The sequence below is a fragment of the Saccopteryx bilineata genome, chromosome 2 (genome assembly GCF_036850765.1).
Source record: "Saccopteryx bilineata isolate mSacBil1 chromosome 2, mSacBil1_pri_phased_curated, whole genome shotgun sequence".
In the NCBI taxonomy this organism is placed as follows: Eukaryota; Metazoa; Chordata; class Mammalia; order Chiroptera; family Emballonuridae; genus Saccopteryx; species Saccopteryx bilineata.
Window position 1 is genome coordinate 113,719,807 of NC_089491.1, and position 13,041 is coordinate 113,732,847.

General features: G+C 40.3%; 1 protein-coding gene across 1 annotated transcript in view; it reads left to right on the forward strand.

Annotated features, from left to right (window-relative positions):
* Positions 1 to 13,041, forward strand: part of MYRFL (myelin regulatory factor like) — a 133,307-nt gene that overhangs the window by 57,774 nt on the left and 62,492 nt on the right. The window contains exons 6-7 of the mRNA XM_066257651.1: positions 6,290 to 6,440; positions 11,351 to 11,546. Coding sequence (XP_066113748.1) covers positions 6,290 to 6,440; positions 11,351 to 11,546 — 347 coding nt within the window. The remainder of the gene's footprint in view (positions 1 to 6,289; positions 6,441 to 11,350; positions 11,547 to 13,041) is intronic.

A 13,041-nucleotide genomic window follows, 5' to 3' on the forward strand; every position in this document is an offset into this window, starting at 1 on the left:
TCATATGGTTTGCTCCTCATATATAAAAGGGTTATCAGCTCCAGAGTTGTGACCTTTGGCCCCCAGGGAGAGGTGCAGTGGCTGAATTTGCACTGTAGAATCAGAAGAATCGGTCTCATCTCTCCAGCAACTGGGAACTCTCAAAGCCTCACCTTTCTGGATTATCAAATGAGAGTCATAAGTTCTACTTCACCCACTTCCAAGATTTTTTAAAAAGGAATGCATGAGAAAATATTTTGAAAGACATTCTAATGCAAGCTCTGAATTTTCTCCAAAAGGTTGGGGCTTGGGCAGTTTGCTGCCTTCACATATCTGCTTCTCTCTTCTGTGACATTTTCTCAAGAAATCCTCAGTGTAGCATGAATCTCTTCTCTTCCACTCAACAGCTGTGACGCTAGGCAATTTGTTTCAGTTCTTTGAACTTGTTTCCACATTTGTTGAATGAGATGAAGACTCCTTTCCTCAGAACCACTTTCTGCATCTATATGACCCCGTGATTCCACTCCTAGGAATATCCTAACAGAATTTTGTTCATATGCCAACAAAAAGACATGCACAAAAATATTCACAGCCACATTACTTATAATAACCACAAACTGAAAATAACCCAAATGCCCGTCAAGGGCAGGATAAGCTGTGGTAGAGTCATATAATGGAGTACTCTGCAGCAGCGAAGATGAACAAACAACTGCCGTTTGCAATAATGATAAGTGAATCTCATAAACATAATGTTGGGAAAAACAACAACACATAAGAGTACCTATCATATTATTCCAGCTCTATAAACTTCTCTCTGGTGTTAGATTTCAGAGTAGTGAGTTTTCTTGGGCAGAAGAAAGTAGTAATGGGAAGAGAACAGGATGATGTCTTCCAGAGTGATAGAATGTCCCGTTTCTTTTTTTCTTTTTCTTTTTTTTAAGTGAGAGGAGGGGAGATAGAGAGACAGACTCCTGCATGTGCCCTGACCGGGATCTACCCGGCAACCCCTGTTTGGAGCCAAAACTTGGACCAGCTGAGCTATCCTCAGTGCTTGTGGCTGATGCTCAGACTAACTGAGCTATCTTCAGCACCTGGGACCAACGCTCGAACCAGTCAGCCACTGGCTGTGAGAGGGAAAGAGGGAGAGAAGGGGGAGAAAGAAGTGGAGAGAAGCAGATAGTTGCTTCTCATGTGTGCCCTGACTGGGGATTGAACTCAGGATGTCCATATGCCAGGCCGATGCTCTATCCACAGAGCCAACTGGTCAGGGCCATAATGTCTTATTTCTTGATGGTGGTAGTTACCTGGTATATCAGTTTATTAAAAAGTATCAAGTTGTGTACTAGTGATCATGTGATCTTCATTGTATATATTATACTTCAAAAAAGAAACTTTTTAATAAAATCCTTAGTAAGTTGATGAGAAACTATGTCAAGTGTCTGGGACAGTGCCTGTGGTGCAGAAAACACACAAGAGTAGTAGATATTATTGTTAGTCTTAATAAGTCCCTGAATAGGCTCAGGCTTGTGCCTGGAATTTCAGTGTGAGCTTGTGGCCTCAGGTTCCCACCTCCAGGGTTCACCAGCTGAGAGCCAGTTCCCAGAGAAACCACAATTATGTCAGTCTTTTTAGAGTGGCTGCCCCCAAACCCTTGCTGCTATGATGAGACAGGGTGGAAAATGTCGTCATCTTCAAGGACAGTGCCCCTGCTGACTGCCCACTGTCCCTACCAGCACCTGAAGGAGTGGAGCTGGCCTTTGGCTGCTTCCCCTGGCACCTCGCCCTTGCCACCATGCTTGAGTGCGAAAGGGCCTGAATTAGCTGGTATTCACTCACATCTGATAGCGTTACCATGGAGGCCAAGAGCAGAAGCATTTGTTAAGGCTTCTTGGGAATAACTGAGTCACTTGAGCTGAAACAAGTACGTGGAATAATGACACCATTGTTTGAACTCTCACTGGTGATAGACACTGGGCTAAGTTCTTACAGGCATCATTCATTGAATCCCTTCAGCAACCCTGGCAGGTATCTTATGGTTATTCACATTTTGCAGATGAAGAAACTGAAGCCCAGAGTGCTAAAACCATTTCCCTAAGATTGCTTAGCCATTAAGCGTAGAGTTGTGATTGGAACTAATTTCTAAACTTTAAGCTCTTGAAATTCCTTTATTCTCTCTTCATTAGAGGGGAGAGGAAGGAAGGATGAAAGAACTAGTTTCTCCCTTTTTCTGAATTTGGTATGAGCAGGAGGAATGTTAGGTTTGTTGTTGCTTTGAATATATTGAAGGCCAGGTAACTTTGGGAAGAGTGAGGACACGGAGAGAGCCCTTTGCATTGCCGGCCTCCTTATGCATAGCTGGGAACACGTGTCTCAGGATTTCGAGAAATTATTCCCAAATCCATATTTACGAAAAAGAAAGAAAGAAAGAAAGAAAGAAAGAAAGAAAGAAAGAAAGAAAGAAAGATGTGTTGCTTAAGTGACATGTAATAGTGATACCCCAAGAAAAACACATTTTCTGTGGCAATTAGGATCAAAAGCAAACTGGAGCAGCCCTGTTATTTATTTTAGGAAGTCCTCAATAAAAGTATAAAGCAAGAAAGTTAGATGTGTGAGAGAACACTCAGCCTCTCCTTCTGTGTCTTCCCAACTGTGGCTCAGTGCACGCTCTGTGGGAGCCAATGTCATAGTTCTGCATTGTTCTTGCAACGGGCACCTGGTCTCACGAGTAACCACTATTTCCCTTCAACTCCTGATGTCAGGCATGAGTAATGTGGGGGAGTTAAAAGGAAAAGGAAACAGCGAACGAACCTACCGATCTAATTTACATAAAAACTATCTGCGGTTGAATCATGCAGTTTGAAGACATACTCAAATTAAGACAACTTGCAACGATTATGCAAAAATAGTAGCTTGCACATGTAAAATTGCTGTTATTTGACCGTTTTGATATACAGAGTAGCAGTTTCATATAGTTAGTACTACAGACAAACAAGATATTTTCTGCCATTTTATCTCGGTATCAGCTTCTGAAAGTGCTGTCACAATCATTTTCTCTGCTTGTGTAATGTTGCAAGTTGGGCAGGACACCTGCTTTAATACCCGTTTTGCAGTTGAAGGAAGTAAGACACTAAGTGAATAAATAACTCACCTAAGTTGGAAAACTAGTTGAACCACAGAATCTTGATGCCACAAGGGGCTGGTAACAAATTAGAATGTATTGATAGCAATTAACAAAAACAAAGGGAAACCAAGACACGACCCAAAATCTCAAACTGCCTTCAGCAAAATAAACAAGTAAATAAATAAATAAGCAAGTAAAAACAAAACCAGAGAATTTATTGACTTCTGTAAAACAAGAGTTTAGGATTGAAACCTAGCACTCAAATCATGCCATCAGGACTTTGTGCCCTGCGTTCTCAACCGTGCCTCATGTCATGCTGGCTTCATCCTGGGCAGGCTTTTTCCTGACATCCCTAAATGGTGCCAGCAGCTGTTAGTGATGTATCTCACAGGTTCAAATCTCACAGAAAAGATTCAGCATTTTTGAACCCACATTCCTAGTAGTGTTGAGATCCACTCTGCCTGGATTAGATTAGGCCAAGGTGTCTCCCTGATGCAATTCACTGGGGAACAATTTTTTTTTTCATTTTCTGTTGCATGAAGTTTTAGAACTGTTTCTATATATAAATATAAATATTTCTGCATTGCTGATTCCAAATCTGAAATCTGGTTTTTGGTGCAGGCTCTAGTTTTTATGCAATTTTAATTTCTTTTTGTTACAGTTAATGGCATGCATTGGTTTTTAAATTGGAGTTAAAGGGCAACGACTCTTGGATTGAACATAACCACAAGGCAATTAATGTTTTACAAACATCACTTTTACATAATTGTAGTTGTTTTTAAATGTAAAAAATTATCTGATAAAAACATCCTCTTCTTCTGATGCCAAGCAGTCATGAACCCCTCAGCAGTTTAGCCAACCTGAATTGAATGACTTAGTAAGAGATTTGGGCTTATCAAAGAAAGCAGCTGAGTTATTAGCCTCCAGGCTTCAAGAAAAGAATCTACTTCACCAGTCAGCTAAAGTATCCCATTTCAGGAAGCATGAACAAATTTCTGTGGACTTTTTTCCGAAGACAAACACTTTGTTTACTGTCATGTTATCAGTAGGCTTCTCAGCCAGCTAGGTGTTACCACTTATACTCCAACAGAATGGAGGCTATTTCTTGACAGCACTAAACGGAGTCTGAAATGTGTTCTCCTACACAACGGTAATGTGGTAATGTTTATGCAGCGGTTCCAATTGGTTATTCACCTCATCTATAAGAAGATTATAATGACATAAAAATTGTCCTCGATGTCTGACCTGTGGTGGCGCAGTGGATAAGGCATCGACCTGGAATGCTGAGGTCGCTGGTTCAAAACCCTGGGCTTGCCTGGTCCAGTCACATACAGGAAGCATCTACTATGAGTTGATGCTTTAAAAAAAAAAAATTGTCCTCGACTTTCTGAAGTATGAGGAGCATAACTGGATCATTTGTGTGGATCTTTAAATGGTAAATTTCCTCCTAGGACAACAGAGAGGTTTCACGAAGTATCCTTGCTTTCTGTGTTTGTGGAACAGCCGAGCTCAGGAGAAACACTGGACATAGAAGGAGTGGCCGAAACGTGAAACTCTGGAAGTAGGGATGCAAAATATTGTGAATGAACCTGTAGTTAATCGAGACAGGATCGTTTTTCCCCCACTTCACATCAGACTTGGCTTAATGAAGCAGTTTGTTCAGGCTTTAAATAGAGAAAGTGAATGCTTTCAACATATTATTTCTGCTTTTCCTGCCTTGTCTTTCGAGAAGATAAAAGCAGGTGTATTCGATGGACCTCAAATTCAAACCCTCATACGTGACAAAGAATTTGCCAGGAAGACGAATAAGGAGGAGAAAGCAGCATGGCAGTCTTTTGTGGCAGTTACAAAGAACTTCCTTGGCAACAAAAAAGCAGAAAACTATGAACTTCTGGTTCAAAGGATGCTTTTGGCTTTCCATGACATTGGATGTAACATGAGCATTAAGATTCACTTCCTGAACAGTCACCTTGATAAGTTTCCCCAAAATCTTGAAGCTGTTAGTGATGAGCAGACTACTGCTGGAGCATCAAACGAGATTGTCCTCAACAAGTACACAAACACAAGAGTTACAAGTGCAAATTTTTTATTGTGTGTGTATTTTTCTGAAGTTGGAAACAGGGAGGCAGTCAGACAGATTCCCGCATGCGCCCGACTGGGATCCACCCGGCACGCCCACCAGGGGGCGATGCTCCGCCCATCTGGGGCGTTGCTCTGTTGCAATCAGAGCCATTCTAGCACCTGAGGCGGAGGCCATGGAGCCATCCTCAGCGCCTGGGCCCACTTTGCTCCAATGGAGCCTTGGCTGCAGGAGGGGAAAAGAGAGACAGAGAGGAAGGAGAGGGGGAGGGGTGGAGAAGCAGATGGGCGCTTTTCCTGTGTGCCCTGGCCGGGAATCAAACCTGGGACTCCTGCACGCCAGGTCAATGCTCTACCACTGAGCCAACCAACCAGGGCCCAAGTGCAAATTTTTGCCTGCATAGAATTAAAATAAGTTTTGCTCAAATTCTATGATTAAAATAAGTATTTTAATATGTTCTCTTTCAAAATTATAGACAAATTTGATGCAACCGTATCTTTTAGTGTGTTAGTGTATTTAATGCATTATATAAATTATTATATTTTCACAAAGATGATGCCCAAGAAGACATTCTACTTCATTATGTTAAACTAAATGTTGAAAATTTTACAATAAGATGAAAACCTAAAATCTTGAATTGCAAAGAAACTGTAGCTTACAGAGAAAAACTAATGTCAGATTTGAGATTAGCACACTCAAATTAGGTAAGAACAAGTGCTTTTGTGGATGCAACAAAAATTTTGTTCCCCAGTGTATTGGTGCAAATAGTGAATACTGTATTTAAAGTGTTCAAACCTAGCTGGGTCCCCTACCCTCCTCAAGCTGAAAGTGGACTTCATGGGAACCACACAGAATGGAAGGGAGAAGATGCTGTGCAGGAAGTAGGGTAGATGGATAGCAGGGCACCTTCGATATCACTGACCTCAAGCTGCTCTTTCTATAGATGAGGAAACAAGACTAGCCACACGCCTCCTGCCTCCCAACCCTTGTCACTTCCCACACGGCCACTCTGCCTTCTACATAGCCTATTCATTAGCTCCATGCAACTGTTTGTGAGTCTAGGAAAAACAACATTGGGGGAAAGATCTAACACACCTATGTCTTTGCAGTGACAAGTAAGAGTCACAGCAGCGAAGTGCAAGACCATGACAGTGAGGAACAGAACATGATGCCTGCTGACCAGTGCTCTCCTGCTCTGAAGTGGCAGCCGTACCAAAGTGTTCTTTGGAATAGTTTATTAAACGCTCATTATGAAAAACTGTAAGTAGCCTTAGGAACCCTTTGTGGTGGGTTGGAGAGCGAGGAGAAAAAGGCAGGGTTAATTCTCAAGACTAAACCCAAGTCTTTGGGCTTTTGATGCCATCCCTGATCAAATGCAATGGGCCATGAGAAAGTGTGATTTACTCCTTATGTTTTTGCATTCTAACTAATGAATTTCTAGAACATGGGTTTCTGGCCTTCAGGAATCCAGACTTTTAATTATTACTATTGTTTAAGCTGAAAACACAGGGTATATAGAATGTGGAACATCTAGAGGGGAAAATAGAAACAATCTTGTGGCATACTAGAGTAAAAGGGAGAAGCCCATTGGGTACAGAATGTGTGGGACCTTTGTCACTAGAAAGGAACCAGGCCCAGAGCCGGTCTGCCTTGGGATGACTGGTGGTGTGTGGGTTCTTGATTTTGTTCAAGAAAGATTTCACAACATGAGTTCAGGTGATTCTGAGAATATGTTTACTAAAGCTGGAGATAGTAAAATCTTCTTCTTACAGTAGAAGAAGCAACAGAAGAGAGCCTATGTGGTGCTCTGCTTTGGCTCCCTAGAAACATTATAGAAAAGAAGTGAGCCACACTAGGCTGCATGGACTCACTGAGAAGTAAGTCATAGTGACAGAAGTGAGCCAAGGCGAAGCTGCTTTTAGCTCACTGAAAAGTCTAGGATAGAAGAAGCAACAGGAGAGAGCCTAGGTGGGGCTTCTTTGGTTCTCTAGAAACATAGGAAAGAAGTGGCCTATGGTCGGGCTGCTGTTAGTTCACTAAAAAATCAGAGAGAAAGGGGTCTTGGACACAGGTTTGGGGGTTAGCTGGGGATGAGCTGCTGCTGCCCATTGCTCCCCTGGTTGTAGATCTCATGGGGATCCAACCTTATAGTTGAGGAGAGAAAAGTAAAGATGCATGCCTGAGACAAAGGAAGAAAGGCATGGGTATGTTCCAGAGAGTGCCTGTCTAGACTTGAAATTCTAACTCATGATAATGTACCCAGTAAACAATGGAGAGAGAGGGGATCTTTATTAGATCACATATTCAGTTTAAATTAAAATATGGAAAATGAAGATTTTCTGAATTACTAACATTTTATCCTGCAGCTAATTTAAAATACCAGAGAATACATTCTGGGGGCCATGATAAATTTTAGTTAGTGACACCTTCTTTTTCCAACATCTATACTGCCAATCAGTATTGTCAGGTTCATTTTTAATAATCCCTGCAGCAATTATAGCCATTGGTGGCTTTCTATTTGGAGACTAAAATTAAACCATGAAAAATGTTTTTAAATTGGAAAAGTTTCATCTTATTCTTATAACATTATAGTTTCAAGAAACATGTGGATATATCCATTATTGCTTTTAAACATTCTTTTAAACTTTTCTTTATTTGTTAAGATATAATTTACCCACCTAAGTCTTCTAGAATTTTTATTGATTCTAAATGCCTTCGTGGAACACTAGACAATATTAGTGGTTAATAAAATTTCCAAGTAATAATATGAAATGAGAAATGTTGGCTTACAAACTTGAGGGCCTTTATGATACTTTTAAAATTCAAATTGAACTTCTTTAAGAGCAAAACTTATTGCTAGGACTTTTATACAAGATGAATTAGGAGAAAGAAGGCATTTCCTTGAAACAAAATCTAAGGACTTAAATAGACTTGAGAGTTGGTGTGTTTAATAGGAGTCAGAAAGAAGCAAATTGCTAGTTGCATTATTGAAATGTCACAACTTTGTGTCTTTGCCACTGCATGCACTTACAAAAATAAAGGAAGAGTCCACAGGTCTTGGTTTTGAGCCTTAACCTTCATTTGATTATCTTCTGGGGGAGTGTTCCATATTCTATCTTCAATATGAGGACCGTGGTATGAAATCGTCAGACACACACACAACATTTTAATTGACACCTTCAATGCATCCTAGTCTTTATGCATATGAGTTAATCAAGTTTTCTAGGTAACTATTATCTCTCTTCTTACTTGAATAGATTATTATTTTTTAAGTTTATTTGAACAGCCAATCTATACTCTACTAATCTAGAAGAAATGGAGACCACAAATGGTATCAACTCAAAGATGTGAAGGAAGATTTACACTGCTCACAAAAATTAGAGGATATTTCAAAATGATAATGAAGCGATAAAAAAAGAAGCATCTGATTTTTTTTTATCAAACAAGAACATCAGAAAAGCAAATGACAAGTCAAAGAAAGTTGTTCAATTATGCAAATGAGGTGCAAAATCAATATTTATTTCATTGGTGAAAATGCACTGTACAAAAGGCTGAAAGTACTGAAGTGTTTGCACATTCCCTGATCCCCTAATTTTTGTGAGCAGTATATTTTGAAGCCATAATTTGCTTTTCTTAAGCAAAAAGAAAGGCAATATTCATCTGGATTAGAGTTTGGGCTTTCTTCATTTCACTCATTTGTGTCTTCTTAGATTATTATGTCTAATTTGTTACAAAAATATTGTTACTTAGTTAATATTTGGGGATTGAAAATTTATCATATTTCTTTTTTTTCCTGAATCATATATAAAACCTGTGTTAAAAGAGATCTTAAAAAGCCAGTTTGGTTGACTTTATAATTAACTTTTAATGTCAAAAACTGAATTGCTATACTTAGGTTCATAGATTTATTTTATTTTATTTATTTTATTTTTAGTGAGAGAAAGGAAGGGAGGCAGAGACAGACTCCTGCATGTGCCCTAACCAAGATCCACCTGGCAAGTCCACTAAGGGGTGATACTTTGCCCATCTAAAGGCCCTTGCTCCACTGCAACTGGAGCCATTTTTTTTAGTGCCTAAGGCAGAGGCCATGGAGCCATCCTCAGTTCCCTAGGGGCCAACCCACTCCATTCGAGCCATGGCTACAGGATCAGAGGAGAAGAGAGAGAGAGAAGTGAGAGGGGGAGGAGTGGAGAAGCATATGGGCACTTCTCCAGTATGCCCTGACCAGGAATTGAAGCCAGAACATCCATACACCAGGTTGACACTCTACCACTGAGCCAACCAGCCAGGGCCCATAGATTTCTTTAACCAAGGCCGCCGTTAAGCGTCTACGGCCATACTACCCTGAACGCGCCCGATCTCGTCTCGTCTGATTTCTTTAACCAGAGATTGGTGTTTAAGATTCAGCATAATCTTTGACAGTATAATTGTTGTTGGTTGATTCAGTTTCTGTTACAGCTTTCCTTAAATTTCAGGCTAATACTCATATCTGTGCTGCAAACCTTATCTGCTTCCTTCAGAGTTTTGACAGTGAAACATGGAAGATCACAAAAAAAGATATTTTCTTTTATCTCAACCAAGACAGTTCTTATTACCCTCTGTAGTAAAATCTATATAGTTCAATCCATCTCGCCTTTAGATGAACAAACTAGCAGATTAGTTCTAGAAACTTGAGTCAATATAAAGTTCCCAGATGGCATTAGACATGTGGTCTTTATCAAATTCTTCATTCAATGGATTTCTTGTTGCTGCTGGTGGGCACCGTGATTGTGGAGCCTTTGACTCATCAGCTGCTTGAGGCCAATCAAGGACTCAGTGCACTTGATTCATCATGAAGGTGCTTTACTTGCAAAGAACACAAACACTATTTGCCCAAGAGACCCATTAGTATTTTCCGTCTCTGGAATTAGAGGACAATTTAGAAACTCTATGTTGTCTATTATAGTGGCAACCTTCCATGCTGAGATCCCAGGATGCAAAGCTCCACGCAGAAGCAGAGAATTAGCACAGCAGTAAAGACTGCCCTCTCTCACCTCTGGTCCTGGGAAGGGGCTTTTTTCCTGAGGAAAAAACCCACATTTAAAAATTTGGATGAAGTAAGTCACATTCTGTATTTATAATATAAAAAAAAAACTCACTAAAGGAGTTTTCAATTTTTATAGTCTCTTCCCTACTTGAAAATGTTTCACATTTAGCATGTCTTATTTTTATGAACATTTAAAAGTATTTAAATATGTAAAAATTATTAATTAATTCAGCATTTAATTAAAGAGGTAACATTCTATTGAAAATTATTTGATAAGACAAGCAAAGCAGGAATCTGATTTTTAAGCCACTTCACCACTGTTGTATTTCTTTCTGCAGAAATAACCAACACAGCAGGTTTTCAGTGCTATTACCAGACTGGATGGATAAAAAAAGAAATGACCGCACTGTAGAGAAAACTAGTTTTCAATCAGTAGTGTGTCTGACTCTGGGTAATCTGTTGTCAAGCTATTCCTTATATTTCTGACCTGTTTGCTTTATTTGTATGATCACCAGTAGGCTGAATATTCATTCCTCTGAGTAACTTTTAGAGTATGGTATTGCTAATTTACAGACTTTAAAAAAATACTTTATTTATTCATTATAGAGAGGGGGGAGAGATGGAGAGAAGGGGGGAGGAGCAGGAAGCATCAACTCCCATATGTGCCTTGACCAGGCAAGCCCAGGGTTTTGAACTGGCAACCTCAGCATTCCAGGTTGACACTTTATCCACTGTGCCACCACAGGTCCAGACTTTTTTTTTTTTAAAGGAAGAAAGAGATAGATTCTGTCCCAGATATTTCACAAGCCTGAGTAATGCGGTGACTCCCCGATGTCTAACCTAAGTCTTTCTGTTGTATAGAGTGAAGTTAGATGTCTAGAAAGGGAAAGTCAGGCTAAGGAAACATGCTGTTTGCAGAAACCGTGCCCCTTCCTTGTGAGAAGATAAAAAGCTATGAGAGAACCAGCTGTGTTTATAATGTCACTTTCATTGTCTCAGTAAAAATTCACAAAATTGATTAAATATAGCAAATGGAGCTTTCTGCAATATATTTCTTAAAATGTTTATATAATTAATATGTTTAATGAAAGAAAATGTGTAGAAAATATTTGTAAAACTGCTTTCTTGATTCCTCTTCTCATAGACCCAGTATAGGCTATCGAGTTGTCACAGACAAAGGATTTAATTTTTCACCAGCAGATGAAGCTTTTGTTTGCCAAAAGAAGAACCATTTTCAGATAACCATCCACATCCAAGTTTGGGGAAGTCCAAAATTTGTCAAAACCCAAATGGGCGTAAAGCCAATAGAAATGTTTTACTTGAAAGCTTTTGGGGTTAAGGTAAGTCTTTTATTTGGTTCTGTTTAATTCAGCCACCATTATTATGTGTCTCAGTTGTCTATTGCTGCATAATGAACTGCCCCAAAACTCAGCAACTTAATATACTAACAATCATTTATTTGAGTCACAAATTTGCAAGTTGGTTAGGACTTTGCTCCGATAATTCATCTCTGTTCAGGAGCCTTCTGCTGGGGCAGCTCCACTGGACCTGGATCCACTTTACAAGATGGGTCACTTACCATGTCTGTCAATTTGTGTTGGCCATCAGCCAGGAGCTTAAAGGGGCCATTGCTGGGAGGCTGTGGCTCTTCTCCATGTGATCTCTCCTTAAGGTTGCTTGTGCTTCCTCACAGCATGGTGGATGGGTTCTTAAAATAAATACTACAGGGCATAGGGAGTGGAAGCTGCTAATTTCTTAAACCTGGACTCAGAAACTGGCACAGTACCACTTCAAACTGAAATTTTGCAGTTTTCAGTGTATGCATTGTACACTTCGTCTACTGAATATATTTTTAGTTATTTTATGCTTTTTGATGCTGCTTAATTTTCATACAGAGTAGATTCAAAGTTTTGACCAAATTCTCAAAGAAGTCTTTGACTTGAAAAACCAAGTAACCACTAGTCTAGGCAATGGCCCCTCTTTTCCAGTTTAACTGAGAGGGGAGACTGAGGCCTAGTATGTTACACAATTCATCCAAGATAATAAAAAGTAGAGCTGGATTTAGAATGCAGGTAAGATGAGGTCAATTAGTTGACAAGTATCTATTAAATTATTACCTCAGATCCAGCACCTTGGGGTGAGGAGTAGCTATTGTCCACATATTTTATTCTGATCATTACTCTGGGCTGTGCCTCCCCAGATAGGGCTAGACTACCAAATACATCAGCTGCTCTTCCTCCAAACACAGCTCTTAAACCAAACCAAACCAGGACAAAATAAAAGCAAATACAAACAAACAGCAACAAAAACCCATATATTTTTTATTTGGAAAGTAATAATTTCATTGTGAAAACTTTGGAATACAATAGAAAAATATGAAGAAGAAAGAAAATTCATGGGATCCGTGATTTGGTAGCTTAATTTTTCTTTATTTTCTTTTCTGTCAGTAAAATTACTGTCAGATTAATATTTTATAAAAAAAACCCCACTAGCCCTGGCCGGTTGGCTCAGCGGTAGAGCGTCGGCCTAGCGTGCGGAGGACCTGGGTTCGATTCCCGGCCAGGGCACACAGGAGAAGCGCCCATTTGCTTCTCCACCCCTCCGCCGTGCTTTCCTCTCTGTCTCTCTCTTCCCCTCCCGCAGCCAAGGCTCCATTGGAGCAAAGATGGCCCGGGCGCTGGGGATGGCTCTGTGGCCTCTGCCTCAGGCGCTAGAGTGGCTCTGGTCGCAACATGGCGACGCCCAGGATGGGCAGAGCATCGTCCCCTGGTGGGCAGAGCATCGCCCCATGGTGGGCGTGCCGGGTGGATCCCGGTCGGGCGCATGCGGGAGTCT